The 12,558-nt window shown below is 47.4% G+C and overlaps 1 protein-coding gene across 1 annotated transcript in view; it reads left to right on the top strand.

Annotated features, from left to right (window-relative positions):
- The first annotated feature begins 4,746 nt into the window (after positions 1-4,746).
- The window catches only part of SSUH2 (ssu-2 homolog), a 28,871-nt gene continuing 21,059 nt past the window's right edge, over positions 4,747-12,558 (top strand). Inside the window, exon 1 of the mRNA XM_042927320.1 lies at positions 4,747-4,774. Within this exon, the coding sequence (XP_042783254.1) occupies positions 4,747-4,774 (28 nt within the window). The remainder of the gene's footprint in view (positions 4,775-12,558) is intronic.

Here is a 12,558-nt window from a genome sequence, read left to right as displayed (position 1 = left end):
CCATACACTTAAAAATGGTAAATGGGGTAGATTCCCTGTTACGAGAAGTTTTCCACAATAACCTTTTTAAAGTGCTTTACAACCATCACCCCCATTGTGACAATACCTTGTCTTGACTGGAGTTGAGCCTTTGCACTTGCCTACCTGTAAAAAATGGCCGAATCCTGAATAATTTAAAATTCTGGGTGAACTCCTGATGCCATCAACTCGTCAGCAGATGGTTACGCATCTGTATTTGAGTGTCCTGGGGTTACTCAGCCTGGGGCTGCCACCAACTGAGGCAGCAGCTGTAACTCTAAAATGCTTTCCCAATTCTCATCGTGGTTATTGCTCTCACCCCCATAGGACTGGTGCCCTTGAAGGAGGAAAATGAAAACCCATGTGTTGATAAGAGAATGACCCCTCTACAGTACCTAGCTCACTATTATGTCTTCATCTTGAGCCCAAGAAAGTGCCCCATCCCCCCCCCCATGAAAAGAAAAATCTAAGACAGATGGTGAGGTAATCACCTTACACATCTAGTGGTTGTATCTTAAAATGACTCTTGTATGAAAGAAGTTGGAATGCTGGATTTACCCTGAGTGGGTTCCTTATGTCGGTGTTTTTAAAAATGTAGGCAACCTGAATTGGACTTACTTGGGGCTCTGGTAAAAAGAGACACACAATCCAGGGTTCTACCTCACACATACTTGATGAGGATTTCTGGGGGTGGAGCCTGGGAATTTATATTATTTACAGACCACTTCCTACCGACTAAATTAAGAAACAAGAGCCCAGGGCCAGCCCAAGTGAGTTTATTAGGAAGCCTGGGAGACACAGCAGAGACCCCGTTTTGGTGGGAGAAAAAACAGTGGTGGCCAGCAGGAGCCTGAGGTTTAGTAGTAGGGAATTGGCAAGCAGGGGGCTTGGCTAACTGATAATTTCTGATAATTTCTTTAGTCTCAGAAGACGCAGCTTCTGCTCCCTTTTTGTTAGAATCTACAGATGGTAGTTTCTTTCTCTCTCTCTCTCTCTCTCTCTCTTTTAAAACATTTTGAGAGAGAGAAAAAAAATAAAGCAGAGTGTGAGTGGGGGAGGGGCAGAGAGAGAGAGGGAGACACAGAATCCGAAGCAGCTCCAGGCTCCAAGCTGTCAGCAGCACAGAACCCGATGCGGGGCTTGAACTCACAAACCGGGAGAGCATGACCTGAACTGAAGTCGGACCCTTAACCAAGTGAGCCACCCAGGCCCCCAGAGATGGTAGTTTCGATAGACGTATTGTATGCTGGGAAGGCAAATCTGTATTCAGAGTATCTGTTTGTTTCAGAAGAACAAAGCGCTACTCCTTCCATGATGGAAGTGGTTAAATGTAATCAACTGGCCACCAGCCAGCTGGCTAATCACCTCAGAGAGTGGTGCCATATTGGGACCAGTGTTGCTCTTTGCTGCTGGCAGACTGAGCATTTAGCTGTAGCCAGGCCAGCACTGCTGAGTGGAAGCCCACGCACAACCTCCAACCCTGTCACTCTGACCCTCCAGGCAATGACAGCAGTGGCTGGTGCCCACAATTGGGTCATGTCATCAACTTGATTACTGAAGTCCCCCTCTGCTGAAGTTGGTGAGCAGCAACATGGGACATGGGATATAAATCTCTTCATATTCCTTATCCATTCAGAGAAATCTATCAGTATACCTCTTCCTCAAACCTCCTGTCACCAATTTTCTGGTGATGTTCCTCCCAGAGTTCCTGACCATCCCATTAAACCCTTTTCCATAGCCCCTTGGTGTAGACCCTTCCCTTGTGGCCATTTCTTCTTGCAGGCAAAATGCACAGCCAGGTGTATTGTTAACAGTTCTTCCCCATCACCTGTCCACAGAATTTCGCGTCACCTGTCCTCCAGGGATGCTCCAAAAAGGGTCATTTGGGCTTTGAACACAGTCACACCAGCTCTGAAGCCATTTCTGTTAACATTGTATTACTGCCCACTTTGTGTAACTGTCATGCTTCTGCTTGAATCTTCAGAGAGGCTCAATCAAACAGAAGGAAGCTTTACACTTTACTCACTAGACAGATACTCCTTTTGGTAAGTTGCAGATGGTCCCCCATTGTGGACCAGCTCTCAGCATGCCTGCTCATCAGTGAGTATCCTGAGAGTCAATTCTGCCACCTCCTCCCCCATGACAGCTGTTTAAACACTCGAAGGTATTTGTTAAACCCTCCTATTTCTCTTGCCATCATATTCAACTGCAGTCATACAAGGTGACTTCTTCACTTCCTTCTAAAGCCTCTACCGCCCTGACATGTTTCCCTGAGCCACAACATACCCTCCAGACCCAGAGACCATCCAGTAAGGTTACATAGACTTTGTTTCCAAGAATAAACAAGGTTCGCAGTCAGAAATGAATGGGTGGAGTCAACTCTTGGACAGCTCTGTTCGTCCAGCGAATGTTTCATGAGTACTTACCATGAGTAGAAGGGACAGTGATGGATCATACCCATGGACCGCTGAGGACTGGTTCAGGAAGAAGAGCTCTAAGGAACCCACTTCCTGATATCAATGGCAGTACTACAGAATGACTGTAAGAAGCCTGTCTTCATGCACACAGTTCATGCCTGTCTTCTCCTACCCAAAGCCCCTTTGATACAAGCAGGAGGTGGGAACCAGTATTAGCTTTATGCTGGCCTGGGTCCTAGAATTAGTGAAGCCTGTTCCCTCTGACACCACGAATAGTAGGTGGCAATGGGTATATTATTTGCCGTCAGTCACTCTAGCACATGGTTACAGACAGCTTTCCTGTCTTGATGGTTAAGCAAGATTAGAAAGGTCTAGTAGTTGCTTTATTCATCTTCCATGTATTTTAAGAGATGTTTATTAACATGTGCGGCAAGGGACTATCACCCTCTTTGGTCTGCCCTCTCATTCTTAAGATACAACTCATGGTTATCTGCATTTCTGCAGACTCCAGATTTCTGGTGTCTAATACTCAACTCTATTTAACATTCTGTTCCTTCTGTTTGCCATTTAAATAATTTCCTATAGTTGTTTCTTTCAAATGCTGCAGAGGGATTTAGGCAAGCATATATTGATGCTTATAAAGTACTTGAGGTATAATAGTGGTATATTATTTTAGTTAAGCCATGAGTAGTCTATCTATCTATCTATCTATCTATCTATCTATCTATCTATCTATCTACTTATCTATCCATCCATCCATCCATCCATCCATCCATCCATGTATCCATCATCTATCTGTTGTGTTTAGGCTCAAATACACACACACACACACACACACACATACAGACACAGACGCAGACATAGATACACATACACAATATGTTTAGAGTAAAATATATGCACACCCAGGCACACACATTCATGGTAATCCTGTTACTATGGAGTCAGTTTTACAAGCACTGAAAAACTGCTTACTGTATAAAGGTATTAAAAGACTATATCCAGTAGGGCACATACAGTGTCCATAAAAAAAAAAAGACTATATTTATTTTTCAGGATCTGGGTCTTTCTCATGCACATGCAGTAATGAAACTTACATAACTCTCAAATTTAAGAAATTCAGTGCCCCTGCCAACCATAAAAACCTATTTGAGTCATCTGCCTGTGTTTAAGAAGCATTTGCCAAGTTGTTGCTACTGCTTCTTTACTTTTATTACTGCCACTAGCATTCTGTTGGGGGTAGGCAGTGCGTGATGAGGGTGAAAGAGGCACAGAGAGAGATCAAAGGTACTTTGTGGGGTCCCTTTAAGCCATCAGTGTGTACATTGTGGCCATCCAAGACAGGCCTCTGGCAAGTCGGTCACAATGCTTCCCTTGGTGAATGCAGTAGTCAGTTTTCACTGAGGAGAATCATGGTACAACCCCACAGCCATTGCTGGCCTGGGCAAGCGGGGTATGGGGTGCTTGCTTTGCCCTATGGAGCAAGGCTTCCCTGGCCAGAGGTGTGGGGGGTCACTGCCAAGGATGCAGGGCAGGTGGCTCCAGCTTACAGCTGTCTGCTTCCACCTCCAGGAGACCCAGTCTAGGTGTTCATTGTTTAGATTCATCCAGAAGAGAGGAGTGATCCTCTAAGCATTGGGTTGAAGAGGTTTCAAACTCCAGTGCAAAAGGCTCCGGAAGAGACTTTGAAAAACCCACAGATACTTCACAGGGGGCTAGGCTGGTGTGGTGAGAGCAGTGGCCATGCAGCCTGGGTTGGAAGCTGGCTCTGTCTGCTATGTACTGCATGGCCCCACCTCATGATCCGAGCCTCACTGCTTCCCCAGTGAGAGGAGGAGGTCAGAGCTTGAGACTTCAGAGACCCCACCCGTATCTTCTCTCCCCCTAGGGGAGGTAACCTCTGTGTGCTCTTACATTTCTCTGTATCCCTTCCCCTGTCACCCCACGACACTTAGAAGCCTGCCTCCAACACATGAGTAAGCTAGCAGAGTGGTCAAGAGCTCCGACTTGAGAGTCACACAGATGAGGGTTTGAATCCCAGCTCAGAAAAATGGGCACCAGTGGCTAGAGGCACTGTGTAAGAGCCTGGCAAGAAGTTCTTGTGAGTAGGGGCTGCAAGGACCCCTGCAGATTGGGTCCAGAGCAGCAGCTCTGAGGGACACTGTGCTTCCCCGAGTTGTTTCCCTCTGTTGTATTCAAATCGGGTAACAATGGGCCTGGCATTCTGGGAGGGCCCGAGGGTGGTCCCTCAGATCCCAGCGGCCTGAGCCCACTGGGAGGGCAGACACCTCCTTGGCTGGACATCTACACCATGGACAGGGATCTGAGTGAGGACGACAGTAAGTACAGCCGGAGACCTGGGGCGCCAACTCCTGTGGCCAGCGCTGACCAAAACTTTCCCTCTGGCCTCCGTGCTGTGTCGGGTTCTGGGTCTGTGTTGCTGAGGGCATCCTTCCTTCCTTCCTTTTGCATGTAAAGCTTATTTGCAGCCTGTTGGCTGTTCTTCCATTATGTGCCTCTGGACAGTGGGGGAGGATGGTAACAACCAGGAGAACTCTTCTCCCTGATCGCGGTCCAAGTCTCGTGTTCTTCAATCTTCCTTTCTCTGGCTGACAGGCCCCCCACCCCCGCCCCCAGCTACATGTAAGCCAGAATACCTCACTTGGGCTCCGTTCTGAGATGAAGTTAATTTTAAAGAAATGTCATGGATTGTCTTTACTTGTGATCTTCCTCTAGCAAAGAGCTGCTTATTCATTACTGCTTGAGGAACACAGTCCTCATGACCCCAAGGCTGTCATTCCTGGGACAGAAACACAATGCAATCTAAGGACTATTTAAATAGATGAAGAAAGAAATGGCATTTTAGGAAGAAATGTGGTGTGTTTTAAAAATAAGAGGTTTTTGCTCCTGATCTGGAAGGAGCAGTGTGGTAGAGTATCAGATTGGGGGTTGGGAAGCTAGGGTTCAGATCCTGACTCTGCTGTGTGATCTCAGGCAAGTCATTTAGCCTCAGTTTCCCCATCTATAAAAGGAGATGGGTCAGGAGTTCTTAATTTGAGGAACATGAAGGTGAGGGCAAAATGTTGTATGAATGTACTTTTCTGGGGGGTGGAAAAGTATTCTCACAATTCATTTGAATCCTGGAGAGGCCTGTGACACTAGTAAGTACGTTTTCACAGTTCCTGAACTTGCTGACTTTGAATGTCCTGCACAGGTCCAACACTGCTGTCTTTAATGTAGGCATCTCAAAGCTTTAAGTTTCAGAGCTGAGGTGGGATATGAAATAAACCCATGTGAAATCTTAGAATTTAAATTTTTGTTGGAATCCCTTTTCATATTGAAGTTGGAGACTGTACAGAGATATTTTAGCATGTATTTGGGCAGGATCTGATCTCTGATATATTGGAAATCGTGTATCCATAGTCTTATAAGCTTCTACTAATATTAAAATGCAATTTTTCCTCTTTAAAACACTGCTCATTAGTAGTCTTGCAATTTATAATCAGAGTTTCTCTTAGTAGCAGTGGGCTTGGTCAGATCTGGATTCACATCCAAGCTCTGCCTCCTGATTGCTGGCTGATTTTGCTCAAGTCACTTAACCTCTCTGAGCTATATTTCCCACAATAAAAATGGAGATCATGTCATCTTGAAGAATTGTAGAAGATTAATTGGATGAAAAGTGCCTACAACATTGCTCAGAATAGAGTAGGCATGGAATAAATGTTGACTCTAGAAAAATTATCAGATTATGTGTCCCAGGGCTTTAAAATTAAACTTGCTATTAATGAAAAATATTATCATCTGTAGTGTTTCTGTTCTGGCATCATGACTTTTGGCAAGCCAGGTGAGAGTAGGGTAAACTCTTCAGTTCCCTTAAAATTCTAAACACTCTGATTCTGTCGTAGGGTCCAAACCTCCATGCTGGTTTCCAATATAATTGAAACTTTAGGTCTACTGCAAGGTATGGGATTATCCAGAAAAGTTTTTATTTTTTAATTTTGAAATGTTTATTTATTTTTGAGAGAGAGAGAGAGAGAGAGAGAGCAAGTGCTCAAGTGGGGTAGGGGCAGAGAGAGAGGGAGACACAATCAGAAGCAGGCTCCAGGCTCTGAGCCATCAGCACAGAGCCAGATGCGGGGCTTAAACTCATGAACTGTGAGATCATCACCTGAGCCAAAGTCAGATGCTTAATCAGCTGAGCCACGCAGGTGCCCCCAGAAAAGTTTTTAGAAGCACCACTGATGAAATCTGAAACTAGGTCAATATTTGCCCAGGTTTCAGAAAGGGAGACTGCTATGGGACTTATGTAATTTAAATGTCCCTTCTTAGGTAAGAGACGGCTGCCCATTTATCCCAATTGAGTTACCCTCCCCAGTCATGAAAATGTTGTCCCCTCAGTTTTTGAGTCTGTAATGTGGGCAGCTTCAGAGAGAGAATATCTTCTAACAGTGACACACTTTGGGACCAAAGTGGGCATGGATAGAGACGTTCTGGGATGTGGCACCCATGTGGCAGTCACCATGAAGACCTCTTAGCACTGCCACCGTTGGCTGCTGAGACACCTCTGACAGCATTCTTGGCTGGAGGCAGCACCTCCCACCATTGGTTGGGACACCTCCAGTGATGGGCTGGTCTCCCTTCCATAGCCGAGGCCATCATGAATTCTTTCGTACATTGAGTTGACATCTCTTTCCTTGTAACTTTTACTCTTTGGTCTGGATTCTACCCCCCAAGGCTACTTAGAACATGTCTCTTCCCTGTTTAAAATAAGAAGTCTTCAGAGTCTTTTCTTTTCTAGCCTGACCAGGTCCTGTTCTTCTGATGGTCCCGGATGTAATTGTGGTTTCAATCTCTCTTCTCTTAGAGGGAGACATCCCAGACCAGGGATGAAGAAGAAAAATCCCCTCCCTTATTCTAAAAACCATATCTCTTATAATAGAACTTATTTTATTACATACCGAGCTCCCTCCCAGATTTGGTGTGCAAGAGCCTCTTCAAGTAAGATAAGGTCCCCATAATTTGAGGAGGGGACTGCTGTGATTCTGGACAATAGGACCTAGGTGGCACCTCCTTTCTTCTGGGCACTGATAGCTGGGGAGTGCTCGGAGCAGTGATCTGAGGCCATCAGTGGCCCACTTCCCTTGGTACCCAGGCCAGCTCTGTTCCCCAAAGGCTTATTCCTTAGTGTTCCCCCCACCCCAGCTCTGAGTTGGAGACTAGAGACTGGGTTAAGCTCTCAGGATATCTTGGTGGGAAAGATGCTGGACTCCTGGCAGGGGCCCAGCTTCTAGGAGCTTTGGTGACTGACTGTGGGGCTCTAGCGTATGTCACCCATCCCTTAGGATGGAGGCACGGCCACCAGGAGTGCAGGTGCTCCCTGCCAAGTTGGCCCTGTCCTCACAGGGCCCATCTGGTCTTTCTTGTAGACTGTCCTGTTTCTGGAAGGGGCTTGTGGTTCCCGCAACTCCTAATGGAAAGATAGGGTGTCCCCTTTGGGGAACAAGGAATAAAAACCTTTAATGAAATCATACTGCAGCTGAGAAAGGGTCCCAAGGACCCTCCCAAATCATTGGCAGAGCCTTCTCTTATCCATCTTCCCAAGTGCTCCTGTCAGCAACCAGATTCCCTGAACCCTCCTGTAGGGAAAGAAGACCAGGGCCATAAAAAATAAAGTGACTTCCCCCGCAGACCACACAGTAGGCTAGCTATTTGTTGCTGTGCTCATGGCTGGGGGAATAAGGATGATTCACTGATCTGCCTTCCAAGTGTTTAAAGCCTCGTGGAGGAGGCAGACCCCAGATGGACGTTCTGCAAATAACTCTTGGAAAGCCATTTGGCAGAAACAATGGTAGAGAGTGGAACAGAGGACTGAGGGGCATGGGGAGGGGAACCGCACCCGGGCAGGCTTTGCAGGAGGTCAGGTCTGGGCTGAGCCCAGCCAAAGGGGGTGAGGGGTGTGTGTGTCATGGGCAGGAACAGCCAGAACAAGAGCTGGGAGAAATGGCACGCTGCCTGTGCCAGGGGGGAATGCACACATCAGTGTCCCCAGGGGACGAGGCCGCACTTACAAATCCCACCCCCACGTGGCCCTATCTTGGCATGATGACACTTCGACAAAGCAAGAGTTCCACATCCCGGCTAATTGAAAATTCGTAACATTTGCCGGGGTCTCTCCTGACGCACCAGAGGGCCCTGCAGAACACCAGGGAAAACTTCTCCCGGCCTTCTCCCTGTTTCTCTCGATGCTGGCCTCGCTCCCATGGTGGGCTGTGTGTTTGCTCTCCCAAATGTGTTCTCAGTGGCTCCCACCTCAAAGCTCCCACACCCCTGACTCCTCTCTGGAGCCCCAAGCAGGCTCTTCTTTTTGCTTCCCCTTTCTGCTCTGTTCTTTATCCCCACCCTCTCCCCTTCCACAGCAACTGTTTTTCTTCCTCTCACCCTGCTCTGGGCTGTGTGGGGAGGCTTTTCCCCTCAGGACTGGGGAGACTAGAATCTTTTCTTCCTGTCCGTGGGTACTCTAGGGCCATTTAACACAGGACCTTCTCCGCTAAAGGCAGGAGCTTAGACGTTAGCTGTGGGCAGTAGTGAGCCACTGCGGTGTTTAAGAGATGGCATGGCCCAGTCAGGCCCTCCAGTCTTGCTACAAAGACTTTTATTTTTTATTTTTTTTATTAAATATTTTTTAAGTTATTTTTTTGAGCGAGAGACAAAGTGAGAGAGAGAGAGAGAGAGAGAGAGAGAGGGAGAGGGAGAGAGAGAGAGACCCAAGCAGGCTCCATGCTGTCAGCACAGAGCCCGATTCGGGGCCCGAACCCACGAACCGTGAGATCATGACCTGAGCTGAAACCAAGAGTCGGATGCTTAACCGACTGAGCCACCCGGGCACCCCCACTATGAAGACTTTTAAATAATAGAGCCAAGTATTTGTTCTTCTTGGTAAAGCAGGATTTTTTTTTCTTTCCTTTCTCTTGTGATCACCTGACTCTCCTATTTTTATTATTTTCAATTGTGATAAAATACACATCACATGAAAGTTGCCATCCTAAGCATCTTTAATTGTGCTGTCCAGAGACATTAAATACAGTCCCATTCTTGTGGGAATATGATCACCACCATGCATCTCTCAAGTCCTTTCATCTCTAACCCCTTTAAACAACAGTCCCCCACATACCTCTCCTCTTTGCTGCCAGCCAACACCATTCCGTTTCATGTCTGTGTGGATTTGACCACCTGAGTCTCTCCTGTCCCATCTTAAGTGTACAGATCACAATGCATTTTTGTGCATCGACTGTATACAGGAAGGGGGGGTTCCCTGTCTTAAAGGGTCTCCCGCCCCTGTTGGAGGCGGCAAGGGCCGAAACAAACTAAAGCAAATTGGCAGTGGGGAGGCATGTGAGTGGAGACATGGCATGATTTCAGTGCTTTTAAGATGATTAGTACTGGAATCTAAGGCAGAAGATGTGGACTCCTTTTTTCCTCTGAAATAAAGGGAATGGCATTTTACAAAGTGGAAGTTAAAGAGGTTGTCCACTAATTATACCTTGCTCCACAAGAAAAATTCCTTTTGACACAAAAGAAAAATAGCTGGCGGCTGGTGAGCACTACCTTAGAGATGCTTTGCAAAGCTTTCTCAGCAACCACTTGATGACATTTGCACAGAGCAATAGGGTGTTCAGCTAGGTGGAAAGGACATTGGCTTAGCATTAGGATCTAAGTTTTTGTTTTTAATTTTTTTAACATTTATTTATTTTTCAGAGATAGAGTGTGAGTGGTGGAGGGGCAGAGAGAAGGAGACACAGAATCCGAAGCAGGCTCCAGGCCCTGAGCTGTCAGCACAGAGCCAGACACAGGGGTCGAACCCACGAACCGTGAGATCATGACCTGAGCCAAAGTCAAACGCTTAACCACCTGAGCCACCTAGGCACCCCTGTCTTTTTTTTTTTTTTAATTTTTTTTAATTTTTAAAATTTCTTATTTTTTTTAGAGAGAGACAGAGAGCAAGCAGGGGTGGAGCAGAGAGAGAGGGAGACACAGAATCTGAAGCAGGCTCCAGGCCCTGAGCTGTCAGCACAGAGCCTGACACGGGGCTCAAACTCACAAACTGTGAGATCATGACCTGAGCTGGAGTCAGACACTTAACTGATTGAGCCACCCAGGTACCCCAATGGTTGTTTATTTTTGAGAGAGAGAAAGAGAATGAGCGGGGAAGGGTCAGAGAGAGAGGGAGACCCAGGATCCAAAGCAGGCTCCAGGCCCTGAGCTGTCAGCACAGAGCCCGACGCGGGGCTCGAAGTCACAAACTGTGAGATCATGACCTGAGCTGAGGTCGGAGACTTAATTGACTGAGCCACCCAGGTACCCCAATGATTGTTTATTTTTGAGAGAGAGAAAGAGAATGAGCAGGGAAGGGTCAGAGAGAGAGGGAGACCCAGGATCCAAAACAGGCTCCAGGCCCTGAGCTGTCAGCACAGAGCCTGACGCGGGGCTCGAACTCACAAACTGTGAGATCATGACCTGAGCTGAGGTCGGAGACTTAATTGACTGAGCCACCCAGGCACCCCAGGATCTCAGTTTTAAGTACTCTTTCTTTCTGGCTCTGCTATGAGTGTGTGAGCTCGTTGCCCCATAATCACATCTCTGAGTCTTACCTCGGTCTTCTACGAAGCAGGGAAAACAGTGGTTGTCTTGAAGTGCAAAAGAGATCATGCCCATACCATCCCTTTGTGAGCCACGGGACACAGTGCATGTATTAGGGTGGGGTGGCCGTGCTGGAACTCGGCCGTGACCCCATGGAAACGGTGATACAGCTTGGGGACCCCCTTCGAAGTGCCCCACGCCGGGCGTCACACAATGACCTGTGACGTACACGTTCCTGTTGTGCCTGTTGAGATCTGCACAGGAAATGACGCATCTGCCTGTAGGTCAGCCCGGAGTCCTTTATTTTTGTACATAACATAATGGTGAGATTAATTTAGCTCTGACGAATTACTGCTGCCCTGAGAGGTCAGGGTGGCTCCTGGTTGATGGATGGAGCTGTGAGTTTCCCACCTCTCATTCTTCCCCTCTTCCTGCCTCTTTGTTTGGTTTCCAGCTGGACATAGCAGCCATATGGCATTTGTCTGTCTTCTAGCACTGGAGAGTATGGATGCCCCAGCAGACCCCAGACTTCCGGGTGGGCGGGGGGCCTTCCCCGGGGAGAGGGCTATGAAGGTCTTGCCTTTCTTTCTGTGCTCGACATTTTCACCTCTTGTCCCCTGGCTTAAAGGAGCACAAAGAAAGAGGAAGACTCGCCCTCCTCAGGTCCAAGGCATTGACGAAGCATTTATTAAATGCCAGGCTCGGGGCCATGAGCTGTGTGCATGCTGTCTCATTAGATGGGCACTAATATCGTCTGCCCTGGTTCACAGCCGGGGGTGGGGGGGGCGTTGATTTCTGCAAGGATGGGTGGCTGGCACAGAGTCACGTAGTGCATGACTCAGACGTATCAGAGCCCAGGTGTCCAACCACCAATTCTGACTCCAGACACTCTTGGCTACAGTCCAACCCTGACCTTCACCCTTAATTCTGATAACTGGGCTCACAGGAGCTGCAATGACATGCATGGGCCCTGATGCCAGACAGGTTCAAATTCCAGCCTCCTTCTTTCTGACCCCCTCCAACGTATCCACACAGGTGAGTGTCAAGGGCAGCTCAAGGGCCAAGTCTGACCCGCTGCCTGTTTTTGTAAAGTTTTATTGGAACAAAGCCATGCTTACTCAATTGTGCATTATCTATGGCTGCTTTCTCCCGAGTTGAGTAATTGAAACAGGCCGTATGGCCCATAAAATCTACGGTATTTACTCCCCGGCTATTTGCAGGCCGTATGGCCCATAAAATCTACGGTATTTACTCCCCGGCTATATCGCAGATCCCTGGTGGCGAAAATAGCTTAAAATGCTAATAAACTTAGTAGGAGCAAATACTGAGAACCAAGGTATGAATAATAGTTCCTGATGAATTATCATGTTGGGGATTTCAGGACACGTTGGCATACACCATTGTGCAGGCCTGGGATGGTGTCTCCTTGCGTCACACCCACAACTGTCCAAGGTCTCTCACTGGTTTCTGCGCAGAATCATTTGCT

The sequence above is a fragment of the Panthera leo genome, chromosome A2 (assembly GCF_018350215.1).
Source record: "Panthera leo isolate Ple1 chromosome A2, P.leo_Ple1_pat1.1, whole genome shotgun sequence".
Classification (NCBI taxonomy): domain Eukaryota; kingdom Metazoa; phylum Chordata; class Mammalia; order Carnivora; family Felidae; genus Panthera; species Panthera leo.
This window is presented reverse-complemented; position numbering and strand designations above follow the sequence as displayed.